The sequence below is a fragment of the Astyanax mexicanus genome, chromosome 17, assembly GCF_023375975.1.
Source record: "Astyanax mexicanus isolate ESR-SI-001 chromosome 17, AstMex3_surface, whole genome shotgun sequence".
Taxonomy (NCBI): Eukaryota; Metazoa; Chordata; class Actinopteri; order Characiformes; family Acestrorhamphidae; genus Astyanax; species Astyanax mexicanus.
This window is the reverse complement of record NC_064424.1, coordinates 15,757,580-15,775,271: the sequence shown is the minus strand read 5'-3', so window position 1 is coordinate 15,775,271 and position 17,692 is coordinate 15,757,580. Positions and strand designations below refer to the sequence as shown.

Genomic DNA, 17,692 nt, shown 5'->3' with positions numbered 1-17,692 from the left:
GAAGTGAATAATAATTCTTGTCCAACAAGGCTTTAAGATGATATATTTATATATATTATAAATTTATAAATAAATAAATAAAATAACAAAATGTTAAAGCAGTTTAAGGCCATCATTAAAGCTAGACAAACCGATGCTGTTAAACACTTATTAAATTTAATTGTATGTATTAAACTATTTTCTATTTCAGAGACAACCTTTCAAAACCTTTTCGGAAACCATATGTTCATTAAATCTATTTATTTACAACCAAAAATGGGAGCCAATTAAACTGCACTGTAATTATTATAAAGTTTGTTTCTTCACAGGAATGTGCCCAATGTCTGTTTACTATGGCTTAATATGGACTAAATAGAAAAGTCTGGTATAACTAAATTAAGAAGAGATTACTTTTTTTAAGTGTAAAGTAACTTTTTGTTACTTTTTTTTGCTTAGAGGATAGAATGCAAGACGCACAGCTTTGCACTTGGGGCCAGAAAAAAAAAAAAACTGTCTTGGAATAAATTTTTTAGTTTTTAGTTTTTGAGAAAGCCAAAGTTCACATTACAGATGTAAAATGATTATATGGCAGATTTAAGGATGCGTGTGCACTGCAGAATTTTATTTTTACAAGACCGTATGTGAGAAAAACAATATTTGAACTCAATGGGTTTCTTTTGTTCTCCAGCTCTCAAGTGCTAAGCAAGTCTGAACAACGTACCAGTGTGAAAAAGCTCTGAGTATTACCAGTTTGGCCAGGTTGACGGAGTCTGCGGTTAGCCTGTCCCGGAGGTGAGGGTCTAACTGGGTTGCTGGGGCAATCTCCACCACCTTCTGGTGTCTCCTCTGGATGGAGCAGTCTCTCTCGTACAAGTGAATCACGTTGCCGTACTTGTCTCCTGCGCAACACGACACATCGCAGACAGGCAGATGAGTCAAAGATCAAGGCCGACTGCTCATCACAGGAACCATTCTAACGCAATCTGTTACTGCAGTCATAACCATCTGTTAATATCGTGACAAATCATCCTGCAAGAACGATCACTTCTTCCTTATTAACAAAAGACTTAATCTGTCTATCACAGGAAAAGCTCTATCTGATCTCCACTGCTCACCATGCAAGCATCTCAGTCACTGCGTGTTAATTAACAGTTACAACGAGTGTCAGACAGCGGCGGAAAAGTTGCAAAACTCTTGGTTTGACATTTTGCAGTGCATGTCATTTTCATTCTCAGCCAGAAAGCAAATTAAAATGCAGAGAGAAAGAGCTTTGAAAACATCCTGCATTTCCTGACAGAGGTATAATTAAAAGGACAAGGAGCGCGCCCGTAAAAGCAGCCCATAAAACAATGGGCTGAAAGCCGAGCTTTTTAAGCTTTTTAAAGCTGAAAGAGAGTGCCTCAGGATTATCTACTAAAAAGCACCCAACTCACCCAGGATTTGGACCTCAATGTGTCTGGGCTTCTCAATGAACTTCTCCACAAACAGAGCTCCATTTCCAAAGGCAGCCAAGGCCTCAGAGTAGGCCCGCTGGTAGTTCTCCTCCAGCTCCTAAACATTAAATAAACAACAAGGTCAAAGAATTAAAGCAGATGTCAGTAAGAATATCTTTTAAATTGAAAGGAGTAGTATTCCTAAATATGGGAAGGGGCAAAACACTATAATCAATGGTATTAGTGTGCTGCACAACCAAATAAAAAAAAAAAATCTAAAAGCAGAGTGGTCTGGTAGGGTTATTGGATGTAACTGCTCTCTACATTTTGACTGTATTTCATAAATTAAGCAAATAAAAAAAAGTACATACTAAATAACACAGGCCTTCACGCAGCAATGTATGCACATTAATCTGTATTTAAAGGAGAGCTCCAGGGTGTAAAACTGACTTTTCGGCCTGCGAGCCATTTGCGGCCCGTTTCCTTGAAGGAGTGACCCGCAAGGTATTTTAGAAATAAAGTGAAAGTTGGCCCACTGTTAAGCAGGTTTTAATAATGTGAGATTCAAAGTTTGAACGCTAGGTGTCAGAAACGGGCCAAAGAGTCTAAAAGCAGAGAGAGTGCTTAGTTGTAGTGCAGAAAAACGGGCTCACGAGTCTAAAAGCGGAAAGAGTGCTCAGTTGTAGCGCAGAAAAACGGGCCAAAGAGTCTAAAAGCAGAGAGAGTGCTCAGTTGTAGCGCAGAAAAACGGGCCAAAGAGTCTAAAAGCGGAGAGAGTGCTCAGTTGTAGCACAAAAAAACGAGCCAAAGAGTCTAAAAGTGTAGAGTGCGCTCAGTTCTAGCGCAAAAAAACAGGCCAAAGAGTCTAAAAGCGGAGAGAGTGCTCAGTTGTAGCGCAGAAAAACGAGCCAAAGAGTCTAAAAGTGGAGAGAGTGCTCAGATGTAGCGCAGAAAACGGGCCGAAGAGTCTAAAAGTTGCCGTAATTAAGGAGTTTAATATAAAGAGACATCATGAAATAAAACATCAATTTGAAAAATCTTAGTACCACTATCAAAGATAGATAAAGATAGTAAGACAAGCAAAATGGTGTGTAAATGAAAATAATCAGGAAAAATTATTATTTAAAGTGTTATATTTCATTATATGTTTTATTAAAGAGTCTGTGGCCCATGACTTCAAATATATTTCTCCTTTTGACCCCCAACAAAAAAGGTTTGGACACCCCTGCTCTGTAACTATAGTAGATCTTAAAAGGTGCACATCATCATGTCTGTCTTTTATACTTTTTAAATAGCCTCCATGCACAGACTCTGCATGCTGTACTTTACTGCATCCTTCCCACTACAAAAATCCTCTCCCAAAAAAAAATCCCTCTTTTTGCCACACTGAACAAGAATCCTGTGGTTATCTAGCGAGCCCGGGTTTAAGCCAGGGCATTAATGAGAGCGGGCAGCGAGACGTGAGGGCTGAGGTTGGCTCATCTCTCCGCAGCAGACATGCTTTACCTCGTACTCGCGGACCACCCGCATGCCACGGCCCCCACCCCCGTACGCGGCCTTAAAGATGATGGGGAATCCGTAGGTGTTGGAGAACTCCTGCACCTCCTGCAGAGAGGAGATAGGAGCGTCTGTTCCAGGAACCACCGGTACACCTGCAGGAGAGGACATACAGGGACACACTCAGTCACACACACACAGTGAAGATAGTATGGGTGTTTAGACTTTATGACCATACTGGCAGTAAACAGTCTGAACTGAGGCCAAATACTGTTTACAGCTATTTAATTAGTTGGGAAAAATGTGCTGTAATAAGAAAAACCTGGGTTTCTTTTTTCAGTTACTGGCAACAAGGGCAAGAACAAGGTTACTGCTGGAAAAAGTAGCAGAAAAAACAGCAACTACAGATTATGGCTATATACAGGGGTTGGACAATGAAACTGAAACACCTGGTTTTAGACCACAATAATTTATTTTCCAGACGGACAGTTCTGGTGGAAACAGGAGAGTTGAGGTGCACATTGAATTCTGCCGTGATTTGGGCAGCTGTGGCTTTATGTTTTTTGGATACAATCCGGGTTAGCACCCGAACATTCCTTTCCGACAGCTTCCTCTTGCATCCACAGTTAATCCTGTTGGATGTGGTTCGTCCTTCTTGGTGGTATGCTGACATTACCCTGGATACCGTGGCTCTTGATGCATCACAAAGACTTGCTGTCTTGGTCACAGATGCGCAAGCAAGATGTGCACCAACAATTTGTCGTATGTCACCCATAATAGATGTATAGATGTATAGATGTATAGATGTATAGATGTATAGATAGATAGATAGATAGATAGATAGATAGATAGATACTTTATTTATCCCGAAGGAAATTTAGGATTTTTTTTTTTTTTTTTTAAATGTTGTGTGCATTGCAATATTTTGATCAAAACTGTGCTCTTACCCTGCTAATTGAACCTTCACATTCTGCTCTTACTGGTGCAATGTGCAATTAATGAAGATTGGCCACCAGGCTGCTCCAATTTAGCCATGAAACCTCCCACACTAAAATGACAGATGTTTCAGTTTCACTGTCCAACCACTGTATATATGTATAGAGAGAGAGATACAGAGTTACACCAGTTCATCTGAACAGACTAAACAGATCAATTTAGGACCCCTAGCCCCCCATTAACAGAACACCGATATAAAGCGTTAATCTACCAGCACGGATAGCGATGGCGCGAGCCTCCACTTTGTCTCCCATCTTGCGGACGACCTCAGGGGCGGGGCCGATAAAGCGAACACCAGCATCCGCACAGGCCTGGGCAAAGTCGGAGCGCTCAGACAGGAAGCCGTAACCAGGGTGAATTGCATCCACGTCATTCTCCTGGGGAGCACGAACAGAAATGTAACCATATTATGCTCTTAAATAGTTTTCAGCCAAACACACCAGCCTTTGTGTGTTTACAACTGAAACCAACATGATCCAAATATTGCAATGTGATTAAACAACAAAATTACAATATGCTTCATGATATAATAGCAGGACATGGTTAAAGACCATATATGGCCATCAGGCATTATATTCGGCAATCATTTTGAGAATTAAAGTAAAATAAATTAATTAAATTGGAGGATCACTCAATAAACTGATTAGTGACAACATCTAAACAGGGTTCATACACTTTTTAACCAATAAATTTCCACAATTTTTTCATGATTTTTCCATGCCTTCAAGGCAAATTTTCATGACCCTACGATTTTTAATATATCAGTGCAGACATGGACAATAAAAACAAAAATGAACTAAAACTATAATTATTAAATTGATTATAGCAGGTGTAAAATGAATCTGATAAAAAATAAAAACATCAATTTTTATCATAAAATATGTCAGATCCTATTGAATTACTGAATTAATTTATTAGCTCAAAATAGATTTTCTCCATGGATAAAAGGAAACACAAAATTTTGTAGAGAAAATTTCCATCACTTTTTCAAAACTTTCTGGGTATTTTTATTTTTCCAAAACGTATCCAGGCCTGAAAATTTAGGTTTCCAAATTCCATGACTTTTCCAGGTTTTTCATGACCGTATGATCCCTGTCTAAAGTGAATGGACTGAAATAATACAGTACACGCTTCCACAAAGTTATGAGGAATATCCCAAATGACTGAGAACTGAAAAGTTGACACCATTTCTAAATGTGGATAACATAAGGCTTTTGTTTTGCACAGCAGTTTTAAGTGGTATTTATGAATGCATTTCCATGTTTTGGTGCTTGATAAAGGATTACAAAAGTAATCCCTTGACAATGTGATTATTATCGTTACTGCTGAAGGATGTTTCTTGATGCGTTTCAGTGACTTCTGATGAATTAGAGATCAGGTTTAGCCCGAAAGACCTCCTGATTCATAAAACCTAATTTAATCACTTAATGCACTGTAGAGTGAGTGAGAAATATGCAAATCTCTTTCCATCTTTTTTTTTTTTGAAGTAAAATTGTTTTTAAACATTTAAATATTTTTTATCATGCATTTTTTTACAAACTGAAGATCATCTGGCCTTCTTTTCTCCCAAAGAAAAACTATTTTTTGGATGCTGCTTTTGTATGGCTGGTACAAACGCGTTCAGCACACAATTGTTCAATGACAATTGTTCAGGGACATATAACCACTATAATCACTGACTGATGATTTGCAGATTGTAGACTACTGCTATAAAAGAGCACTGAGGGCAAATACTGTAATAAAGAGTCTTAAATAACATACTGTGCAATTCTATAACAAAACAAACCTTTTACATACAAATATTCAAATTGAAAGAGTTTAATTCTAAACATAACAGAGGCAAAGCAATCAGTGCTAAAATCAATTCTACAGGACCTGAATCTGGGCCTTGTCACTGGTTTTCTGGCTTTTTTTTTAGACCATGACCAAGAAGTTTGTGTGAAATGTGTGAGCATGTGTGAAAGCTGTTTTCAATTCAGAGTGTTTTTTGTAAAAATGCTGGTCAAGCCAGAGGGGACTGATTAGCACATAATTGGTTCCTTTTGTCTCTCCAATACTAGTTTTAGGTTTCATGATGGTGGAAAAGAAACAGAAAGTAGTACATGCAGTAGTGCTTAAAGATTATTTTGTATAAAAGATGCAGGGCTAAGACAATCAAAATAAAAGTATCAACGTATCGACAACCACAATGTGTTTCTTGTTATGTGTTCTTTTCCAGTTAATAATGACAATAAAAATTCATTAGAAATTTTCCGCAAACCAGCCCTGGCTTATTTGTGGGTGTGGACTATTGTAGAAAAGAATAAAAACACAGGAGAAGTGAATGGAGAAGAAGCGTGAGAAGTAGAGTGTTTGGACAAAAGAGACGGGGGAGAAAAAAAAAAAAAGTTCTCCACTGGGTCATCTGTTAACCATTTCAGCCCAGATTACAAGTATCTAAAAAACGAAACTTGTGACTACAGTACTGAGTGAATCACAGCAGTGGCTCATGTCCAAGCAGATGGCTCAGATTCCAGCAGCGGGTCATATGCCAGACACTCATCAGCTCTCAATCCACCACTGAATCTTTGACCTGTGCCTCAGGCTAACGAAGCCAAGCTCTTCCTCTTTGTTTCTGACATGACAAACTAATTTAGGTCCTCACAACACAGCCAGCCTAGGTCAAACCAATTGTGTCACTCTCATCCTGATTTTTTAACATGGTTTCTTTTATCTTAGAAAAAAGTAGCTGCAACATCTTGTCAACAGGCTGTACATGATGTTTAAAAGCTTGAACTATTTCCGCTCACTCAGAAGTTCACCCTCACCCAACCTGAACCCTTTACACTCCAACTCCAATTAAAGCCTCTGTTAAGAAAATACCTCATGTATAATCATGAAAATCAAAGTAGGTTTAAACATGAGTACACAAGCTTCCAAAGAGGTTGGATCTGGTCATAAACTATTAACCAGTGATCAAATCAAGGAAAAAATATATATAATTAATATATTAAATCATAAATTATTTTCTAAAATATATATTTAATAATGTATATTTAAAGGCAAATAAAAAATGTTAGACTGGAAAAATTGAACTATATTCATATTAGTGATGTTAAACACTATAAGAGCTTAAACATATAGTATATTTTAGTTTTGTTGATTTTTAAATTAAGTACTTTTGAATGTGCTGATTAAAAGTTCAAAGGAGAGCTTTAGCATCTAACATAAGGAAGCTCGTATACAAAAGCTTTAAAAAGAGGAAATTAATGCTAGACATTTCGCTTCCCTATCTTTAAACAGATGAATAGATTAACTAATCCAGGTAAATGAGATAGCATGCCATATTGATGCATCACAGGAGCTACAGAGAGAGAAAATGAGAAGAGGAGGGCAAAGAGAGGGAGATTTAGTAATAAGATTTTATCCATATTTTCACATATATAGAGAAATATTCCTTCTAAAATCCACTGTATTGACACTGTTTACATGGCTAAATAAAACCACTTATTCTGTACGTGTCTTGGTGAACATTTATTTTTTTTGCTTTGCCTTCATCATGTTTAGTGGTAAATAAATAAACATAAAAATAAAAAAAAAAATCAATTCAGATCCATATACGCTTTGTATCATGATTCATGATACATGCCCTATACACGCATATATTCAGGTAAATAGATGCATGACATCTGATGTGACTATTTACGCCCATGACTGACACATACCAGATCTAGGACCACGTATGAAAGTGACTCAAACTTAATAAAAAAAAAAAAAAACTTGACAATAGGGCTGCAACAATTAGTCAATATAAACAACATTGTTGATTATTTAAATTTGTTGACTACAAATTTAATTGCCGACTAATTGTTAATTTGTAACAGTACTGCATTACATGCTGGGAACAAAAGCGTAAATGGCTCTCTCAGCTTGGTCTGTGTCTCCAAAAGTGCCCAAACAACAGATTACATATTTCCTCCCCCAATAATAGTACTTTCTACATTTAAATAACCTTCAGACATTTAAATGCCTTTAAATCTCAGGTTCAGCTGTTTCTACTGATTTTAGGGATGAAGGACATGGCAGAAATAATCGTTGACTAATCGGAAAAATAATCATCAGATTAGTCGACTATGAAAATAATCATTAGTTGCAGCCAGACAGTCCAAACTATGGAAGCCCATTTCCGCCACCTGAAGAAAAAAAAAACGTCCTCAACTAAGTCATAATTATGAGATAGTAAGTCATAATTATGAGATAGTAAGTCATAATTATGAGATACTAAGTCATAATTATGAGATACTAAGTCATAATTATGAGATACTAAGTCATAATTATGAGATAGTAAGTCAAAATTATGAGATAGAAAAGTCATAATTATGGGATAGTAAGTCATAATTATGAGATAGTAAGTCATAATTATGAGATAGTAAGTCCTAACTATCTCATAATTATGACTTACTATCCCATAATTATGACTTTTCTATCTCATAATTATGACTTAGTTGAGGACGTTTTTTTTCTTCAGGTGGCAGAAATGGGCTTCCATACCAAACTGCCCTGATGACACAGCAAAAAAATTAGACTAGCAATATGACCGCAGTCTCTGTCATTTTGACTCTAGTTAAACAATTTAGTAAATAAAACAGATAAATAAAGGTCTCTCTCTACTGTCCTGACCTTAGCCACTTTGATGATGTCAGGTATGTGGAGGTACGCAGCGACAGGTGGCAGGCCCCTGCCTATGAGGTAGGCCTCGTCTGCTTTCTGTCTGTGCATCTGACCGATGTCCTGCTCTGAATACACGGCCACTGTCCGGATGCCCAGTTCCGTACACGCCCGGAACACGCGGATAGCGATCTCTCCTGTGAACAGAGTTTTATACACATTTATTATACATGGTCTTTTATGATGAATTACTATAATTATTCCATCCAAACTCACCTCTGTTGGCCACCATGACCTTTTTAATGGGCTTGTACTCCACTGCCTGCGGTGATGTGTGAGCAGAGCGGTACTGGCAGCACGCCCTCCGGACCGCCAGCACACTCAGCGTAGCGCGCATCCCTCCCAGCTTCAGCAACATCTGTGAGACAGACAGACAGACAAAGACTTTAAAACCAACTTTATTGTGACATTAGCCTAGAAATACCTGTTTTAACATTAGCTATAGCTCCACTTTATCTCTCTGTGTTGTTTTTGATCTGTTTTATGGAACTGAAGCTCACATTATAGGATGTAAACAGCGTTTTTTTAAAAGTTATTAACGCCTCGTTTTAAATGTCAGGGCTCTCCTGATTCTAGCAAGTAGGTGTGGAGCTACTGGATAAGCCTGGATAACGGTGAAAAAAGGGATTTATTCAAGTGTCACTCAGTCTAAAAGGTGTCTGAAAAAACTGTTAAAATTTCTGGATCTCGAAACGCTGTGGGAGAACGGAGGTGTACTATTCATCAAAGGCAAGTACTTTTTTTTTCATGTTTTACTACACCAAAAGTCCATTTTACACCAGAGTTCTCCTTTAATGTAAGGGAGTTTTTTTTCCTTGCCACTGTTGTCATCACAATTACTGGTATCTCTGTGGTGCTTGCTCATAAGAGGCTTGGACCTGGTTTCTCTGTAAAGCTGTTTTGTGACAACTTTTGTTGTAAAAAGCGCTATATAAATAAATATGAATTGAATTGAAAGACCAAAACATAGAAAATTTAAACGTTAATCATTCATTTTATTAGAATTACACTTTGTAGTAACTATTTTTAAGTTAAGAACAAATGAAAAAGAATTGTATTGAAGTTATCAAATTATGGTAAGCCAGTTCCACTATGAAGAAAAAGCTATTGTCATGATAAATGTATCTTTTTAATAGTGCATGGTAATACTTTTATGTCAATTCTTACGAGAGAGAGAGAGAGAGAGAGAGAGAGAGAGAGAGAAAGAGAGAGAGAGAGAGAGAGAGAGAGAGAGAGAGTCAATGCTGGCAGAAACTGAGAGAAAAGCAAAGAGCGAGCAAGAAAGAAAGTACAGATAAGTGAGGTGTGATTAGTTGCTCAGTTAGAGCTACTGTTTAACACATGATAAGATAAAAAACACAATGGACCTGAGGGACTGAGAAAGAAGTGAACAGAAAACTGAGCCATAAAGACCTGAGAGACACACAAACACACAAAAACTCACACAAGCAAAACTAACAGTTCATTAAGAGCTGTGAAATCTGACACTTCACTGACTGGACTCCTCATTAACACACTCACTGACCTCCAACACCTCACCAATACAATCACACTGCAGCCCTGCACGGCCGAGTCGATTACTGACACACATCTGCCAGACATTCAGTTCTAGTCTGGCAGCAGCAGAGCTTTCAGAGGGAGGGATCAGATCACTACACACTGCTGTGCTGCTGTTACACTACATGATCATGCTGAGGAGAGTTAGAGAGGAACAGAGCAGCGCACCTGGATAAACAACAGATATTAAACTCAGGAGGGGAACAAAGAGAAAACAGAGAAGAGCTCAGTGTGAAAACTGCTTTATAAGAAGGCATGACAGTCTCACGAATAGTCACTCAGCAAAATAGGTTCCAAACAGATGTGCTTCTTATTTTTTCTTATCTAGACAGTGTTTTGTGCTTTATCAGAAAGGGTTGGGACAAAATGGAAAATGAAAAATAAATAAATAAATATGGTTAATGTAATTTAATTTATTAAATGTATCAATTTAAAAATGAAGTTTAAACTATAAAGCATTTCCCGCTTTATAAGGTTCAGGTGTTATTTTGTTTCATTCTTCCTACAGTACAGGGTCACTATCACATTTTTCATATCAAAATAAGGACTGTCAACATTAAAGTAAAAAAAGTTTTCTTTATTCAATTTGTCATGAATTTTGGCTTTATCTCCCCTCAAAAATATACCAGTATGTACTAGTATTTTAATTGACAACACTAATATAAATATAACTGCATTTTACCTTTCTTACATTCTTTAATTTAAATGTAAATATCTACCACAAAAACTTGCATGTTAAGATGAACAAGTGCAATTAATTACAGTTCATCACAGAATATTGTTGCGATTAATCTGATAAAAAAAAAAAATCGACTGAACTATAGGCAGGCCAGTCCTATACCCATGCCTTCATATTCCACAGCCAAACCTTTGTAATGCGCAGCATTTGGTTTGGCACTGTATTGTTGAAAATCTCATAGATATACCGTGAAAACAACTTAATTACTGAAGAGAAGAGTAATGTACAGACATCACACACGTATCATATTAAACAAGAGAACTTACTATATCAAACCAGCACAGTAACATCCTTCTGATATCCAAAAATAACTATTATTTTCCTTCTGAACACAGTTAGCATCCAAGCTAACACGCTCCAGTCCTAACAGTTAGCATCACCAGTTAGCAGATAGGCTAATCTTCCATTTATGGCTTTAAATTAAAGGTCACAGGGCAGAAAATACGATTTAAAAGACACAAAATACAAACATAAAATAAAAGGACTTTCCTAAGTAAACTTTTGATCAAATTATTGCCAAATATCTAAATTCTGTTAAATTGTTTTTTTTATTATTTCATTACCTGCCCTAAACTCTCCTTGTCCCTAAACTTTTTTGGAATGAAATGTGTAGGCCTGAAATGCAGGAATGTATGTATTATGATATATTAAATAAATTTCAACAGAGAAAATATTAAATATATTGGGTGTATACTATCTGCAATGAAACATCAAAGTCAAAGTAAATAAGAAACACTGTTGTATTTCTATAAAAATATTTCCCATACTGTCCTAACTTTTTATGATTTGGGTTTGTACATTTTAAACATACTACCTTAAAACCTTTACCATTTCACAAAGCAGTTTTGCAATTTTATGCCAAAAAAACACAACAAGAACTATAAATGGGCAATGTTCCTAAAGGAAATATAAAATGTTTCTTACTTTCAAGCAGATGCCAGGCAGTTGCTAGTGGGTACATTTGTGTGACATGGTTTTTGCTAAGTGTTTGGTATGGAGTTGGCACGGGGTTGCTATGGTATTACAAGTGATTGTTCTTACACTGTGTGCACAAAGATGGAGGGACACCTTCTCATTCACTGCCTCTTCTGAAATCAAAAATGTATCCTGCATTTAAATGAAGTAATTGTCTCTACTGTCCAGAGAAAGTTTTCTGATAGAATTCGACCGAACACCGACTCATCCCCAACTCACAGTACCACTGCTCCACAGCTCAATGCTGGTGCCAATAAAAACCTCAGGCAATAGATATGGTTTAAGTACTTCAGTATTTCATAAAATACTGGGAAAAATAAGGGGAAATAGCAGAATCGGAAAAGCACTCATTAAATAAAAATGATAATTTAACTTAATTTTTGTAACATTTTTGTAACAGTGTGTTTTGTTTAACAAATGCACTTAAAAATAGAGAAAAATGAATATTAGTTTAACTACACTGCCTGGCCAAAAAACGAAGATCACACATACTAATATTTCTTTGGACTGCCTTTAGCTTTGATTGTGGCATCAGTTGGTGTTTGACACCGACAGGCTGGTTAAAATCTTCTTTAACCATAACGCTTTTATTCAGGAGTCATTTTCTTTGTCTGTGTGGTCAAATGCAAACTTTAATCCAGTTTAAAAGTGGCAATTTTGGAGCAGGAGCTTCTCTTTTTTTTGGACAGCAGTCCAATATTGCCAATATTGCCTTGGTGAGTGTCTGTACTGTACGTCCAACCAAATCTTTATGTATAAACTGCTAATCTCTTGTGGTTCAAGCCTAACAATCAACTGTACAGTACATTAAAACTAACCAGGTCAAAAGCGAACACTGATATACACTTCTTTGTGGTCCAAGGTCTGACTGCTTTAAGGTCAGATGAAGCAATCACGGAAACATGAGCCTTGGAGGTGAAAGGTTAAAAAATAAAAAGTTAATTAAAAAAAAAATAATAAAGAAACAATCCAATAAAACAGGAAATAAAATAATACATAAAACAAACAAAAACTGCTTTTATATCCCGCTTCCTTTTTACTAGTGTACTCATTCTAATCACAGTTGAGGTGTCCAGTTTCATTCGTTCTGTACGTCTGCCAATCTCTCTGAATGGCCCGGTTCTTCATTCTGTTCTCTCACTCTTGCTCTCTGTAAAGGCTGCATTCCTCAGGCAGATCAACAATACACTGACTGTTCTGTCCCAACATGTAAAAAAAAAAAAAAAGTTGACGATAAATAGAGCTTACATGGTGAATAAAGGCTGCAAATAATCTGGGCAGGCATGTAGAGGCACTGAGTTATAAAGTTTTGGCAGTTTGATTGGCTGCTAAGGTCTGGAGAGAATACAGGATTTTTTGACAACATTCCACAAGCCAATCTCCCTCACCAAAACAATGAGAGAGGGCCATGCAGACAGTGTGGTTTGGTGATGATAATAGGAATGGCCCTCAGGAGCTGGGAGGAACTCTCAGTGCCTTGGACGGTATGTCCAAGGCTTCTGTAATTTCAGTACTAGCACACTTGTTCTGGGGAACAATCTACATACCTTTGAAATACAGGCCTATAACTGTCTTCATCACACAAACTAAAGGGTGAGTCTCTTCAGTAGTAATGTGGCATTAAGCGAGCTGTGGATATACTCATAACCTGTGTATGAAATAACTCCTACCAATGAGCAGCATAGAGAGTATTTTAAGCTAGTGGTCCTCAAAATAGTCATGATAAAGGGATAAATAGTACTGTAGTGTTTCCACCACATATTTTGCTACTTTTACTAAATTAAAGCCATATAGAGACCAGAAAAAGCCACTGTTGATCACATGATTAAAACTTCCACAGAAAAAAGGCACACAGGCCTCTGGTAAACAAACAAAAGCTAATGCTAATGCTAAGTTACCTCAGCTAATGCTACTCTCCTAGCACTGTACTGCTATCTAACGCTTTACTACACTTTGTTTTTTGAAGAACAATGCACAATTAACTTAACTTAACTTAAATTAAATTAATGTAAATAAATCTACCATAGCTTTATCTTACACTGATGTAGCAGCACCATGATGTGTTCATGCTGGTGCTGTATGTCCAGTGACAGTGTAATGAAAAATGAATGATTCAACTCATTACCCTACAACAACCACACATTATTAGACATTTTTTTACTTTGCACACAAAAGCACTGCAAACTGAGATCTCATAACTCAATCATAGAGTATTAAATAACTTACCCACTGTACTCGTGAATGAAGGGGTTTGTAAAACAGACCACTAATATTTGGGAGGGCTGCAACTAATAATTATTTTGGTTTATTTTTCTGATTAGTCGATTAGTCGACTAGTCAACGATTATTTCAGCCACGCCTTCCATCTCTGCTTGCTGTGGGTATGCTCCTGTTTCTAGCTTTCTTTTCCTTCACTTCAAATTGCTAAAAACGGCTGAACAAGGGATTTAAATGCCCTTCAAATATCCAGAACATTGTTCTTTAAATGTGTGAAGTGCTGATATTTAGTGAGGAAATGTGTAACCTGTTGTATTTGGGCATTTTTGGAGACGCAGGCACAGTTGAGTGTAAACTGTATGAGTGTCCACAGTAATTTATGTAGAGCTGCAAATTAAAGATTAGTAAACAATGAATAATTGTAGTTGACAAATTTTTATAACGGACATTGTCGATTATATCGACTAATCGTTGCAGCCCTAATATTTGAATGCATGTAGACACAGAAAGTACAAATCACACTTCGAACTGTCTCTCACTGCACATGTACATTTGATATGTTGAAATCTCTACAAATGCAACATCTGTCCATGACTAATATAGCCTGATACAACAAGAGGCAACTCATTTCTTAAAATGTCTACATAAGTATCATATTATCTGACACCTGCTGGCCTTCATAAGCAATCAGTCAGAGGTAAAACACTGACTAAGCTCTCGCTTTCTCAAGACCAAATCAAGAGTGCAGACAGATTTAACCAGCTCATATTTCACTGCTCTCCTAATTACATTATTAAAGCATGCTGTTTAAACAGCTAGCTTATGGTTTTTACTTCTCTCAACTTTCAGGACACAATTTTCTGAGGCAAACAGATGTCCTCTGACTACCTATAAAAAATGCTTCCTCCTCCACCTACTGAAGAACACAAAGTCAGTGCTTCTGAACCCACTGACCTTATTTTCACTGCTGTTAAGGTGCACTGAGTGCAGACAAAGCACAGTCCCTTAACTTAACTTACCAATTAACATTTTTGCCACACAATAACATAATGCATGACACTGCTAAAAGCAATACAGCCCTATCAAACATGTTTTAGTATCAGACAGCACAAAATATATTAATACATACAAAGTATATTTTAGCAGTTTAACAGGAAGTCTAGCAGAACTTTCAGAAATCTCAGGTAGATAAGATAAAGAGTTTACAGCAAGCAGAAGGTAAATTTATGGGAAGGTGACTGAGTAGTTTCACACAATCAGCAGTAATGTTATGAGGATGAGTCATTTTATTACTGTCATTTTTTTTCCCAGATTGACCACTGTTTTACTATTAAACCACATTATGCAAACGCTGAACTAGTTGTTTTCTATAGGAAATAATCTGAATATCTATTGCATTTTATAGTTCAGAACACATCACCAAAAAAATCACTGAAAACAGTGATGTTCTGTGGTGGTATGTCTGCTGAGATGTTAAAATAAATGCATATTTTTAAATAAATGTCTTCACGTATGTTGTAACTGCCTTTCTTTGAAAAGAAAGATTAAAAAAACACTGGGCTATTTAATTTATGCAGTGGTGAAAAAAAGCTAAAATAATGTTACCCTGCAAAAATAACAATAATAAATAAAATTAGATATATATTATTAGATATATAGATATATGTTTGAGTAAAATGAATATTGTTGTTTTATTCTATAAACTTCGGACAGCATTTCTTCCAAATTCCAAATAAAAATATTGCCATTTAGAGAATTTATTTTCAAAAATCAACATTTGGTGGAATAATCCCGGTTTTTAATAACAGTTTTCATGCATCATGCATCTTGGCATGTTATCCTCCACCAGTCTTACACACTGCTTTTGGATAACTTCATGCCACTCATGGTTCAAAGGTTCAAGCAGTTCATCTTGGTTTGATGACTTGAAATATTAGAAATCAACTGAAACATTAAACTTCAGCACTTACAGCCTGCAGTCATGCTCTATGAGGATTGTAGCAAGTTTGTTCTAATGGTAAATATGGGTTGGTGCAACAGCAAACAGTAGGTTAATATTTCAAGATGATGTGTGAAGTTTGTGATTAGACATTATCAATGGCAGATTTCCATGAGCACAAGTGACATTTTAATATTAACCGGTGACATTACGCTAGCAGGGGCTTTGAACTTTAGCCTAAAAGCTAAGAGTTTATGGTCACACTGCAAACAATGATAATAACGTTATCTAACTAACAAAAGCAAATGGGTTAGCTAGAAATATATTTCTGCAGTCATCAAAAGCTGGTTAACTGCAATTAAGGGAGTCCTGCATTAAACTGAAAAGCAATCATTTATTATATAAGCTAGTTAACAAGGTTAGTCAAACAGCTAGATATTGATATTGATAGATATGTACACAAAAGTACTAGCTACAGTCAATAGCCACAAGTTTCTAACAGAGACATGCAAGTTACTACGAAAGGGAGAGGGAAGGGAACACGTGTAACAATATAACACGGTCAGCTATAACGTTAAACCTCCACAGCAGGTTTGCTAGTTAGCAAGTTAACTAGCTTAACTACACTCTTCAAAAGTATTCTGCGCTAAACGGGCTTAAACATGAAGCGTGGATAAGAAATATATAGTTAGGTTAACCTAGCTGCACGTTTTCTACAGCCACATAGACTGTGCTAGTAGTGCTAGCCTGGGAATAGACTGCACACTGACGGTCAAGTTAAGACATTCCTAGGAAGTAGCTAGCAAGACACTATGGTGATGAGTAGACATCCCAGGGGTAAGAGTAAACCACCCAGTCTACACCGTTACTAGATAACCTCGTGTGATGGAAGCACTTCCTAACACAGCCTCCTTTAGCCAGCTAGCCTTCTTTCCCTAAACTGCAGACACGCTTCAGCAGTAGCTACATTAATAAACACTGATGACGGGACTCTTACCTTTTTTTCCTCCTCTCGCGAAAATTACGTGTCCGGAATCGTATTCAGAGTCTCCAGAACCGTCCGATCAGAGCAGCCAAACCCCGGCCCCTGTGCGTAACTTTCTGTGAATAGCGAATGTACGCCAAAAGGGGGCAGAAACGCCACTGTGTGTATATAATCAGTAAAGCCTGCGCTGCGCTGCGCTGTGCTCCTCTACACCTCACAGGACTGTTTACAATTCAAGACAGCGTGCACGCCGATGCACGAGCCCAACCTCTCTTCAATATGCTCGATTATGTAGCTATTTATGGTTATAAAACACTGCAGTGAATGAGATTCATTTTAGAAAAATCACTTTATACTGGCTACTACTTTTCGCAGGACTGACACATTAAAAGGACTCCACACACAACTCGCCAACTGGCTACTTTCCTTGAATTAGTAATCCACCCGTCTGTATACGCCGTATCTATTGGTCACTGCCAGCACCCAGACGTCCCGCCCTTCAACACGCTTGTCATTGACCTAATTGGTCGAGGTCGAGGCTGCCGCAACGCTATTGGTCTCCTCGTCTGTCACTGGCCTGTAATGCGCTTCGTGCAGAGTGGGCGGGGCTAAACAAAATACGCAAGATTAAATGTCGCTAGCTTCATGCTAAGCTAACTAACCCCGAA

At 37.2% G+C, this 17,692-nt stretch overlaps 1 protein-coding gene across 1 annotated transcript in view; it reads right to left on the bottom strand.

Annotated features, from left to right (window-relative positions):
* Window positions 1-17,442, bottom strand: part of pcxa (pyruvate carboxylase a) — a 265,459-nt gene extending 248,017 nt beyond the window's left edge. Inside the window, exons 1-7 of the mRNA XM_049466645.1 lie at window positions 17,037-17,442; window positions 8,829-8,970; window positions 8,565-8,749; window positions 4,117-4,282; window positions 2,919-3,064; window positions 1,413-1,530; window positions 727-878 (exon numbers count right to left, since the gene is read on the bottom strand). Coding sequence (XP_049322602.1) covers window positions 727-878; window positions 1,413-1,530; window positions 2,919-3,064; window positions 4,117-4,282; window positions 8,565-8,749; window positions 8,829-8,970 — 909 coding nt within the window. The 5' untranslated portion in view covers window positions 17,037-17,442. The remainder of the gene's footprint in view (window positions 1-726; window positions 879-1,412; window positions 1,531-2,918; window positions 3,065-4,116; window positions 4,283-8,564; window positions 8,750-8,828; window positions 8,971-17,036) is intronic.
* Window positions 17,443-17,692: the final 250 nt, after the last annotated feature.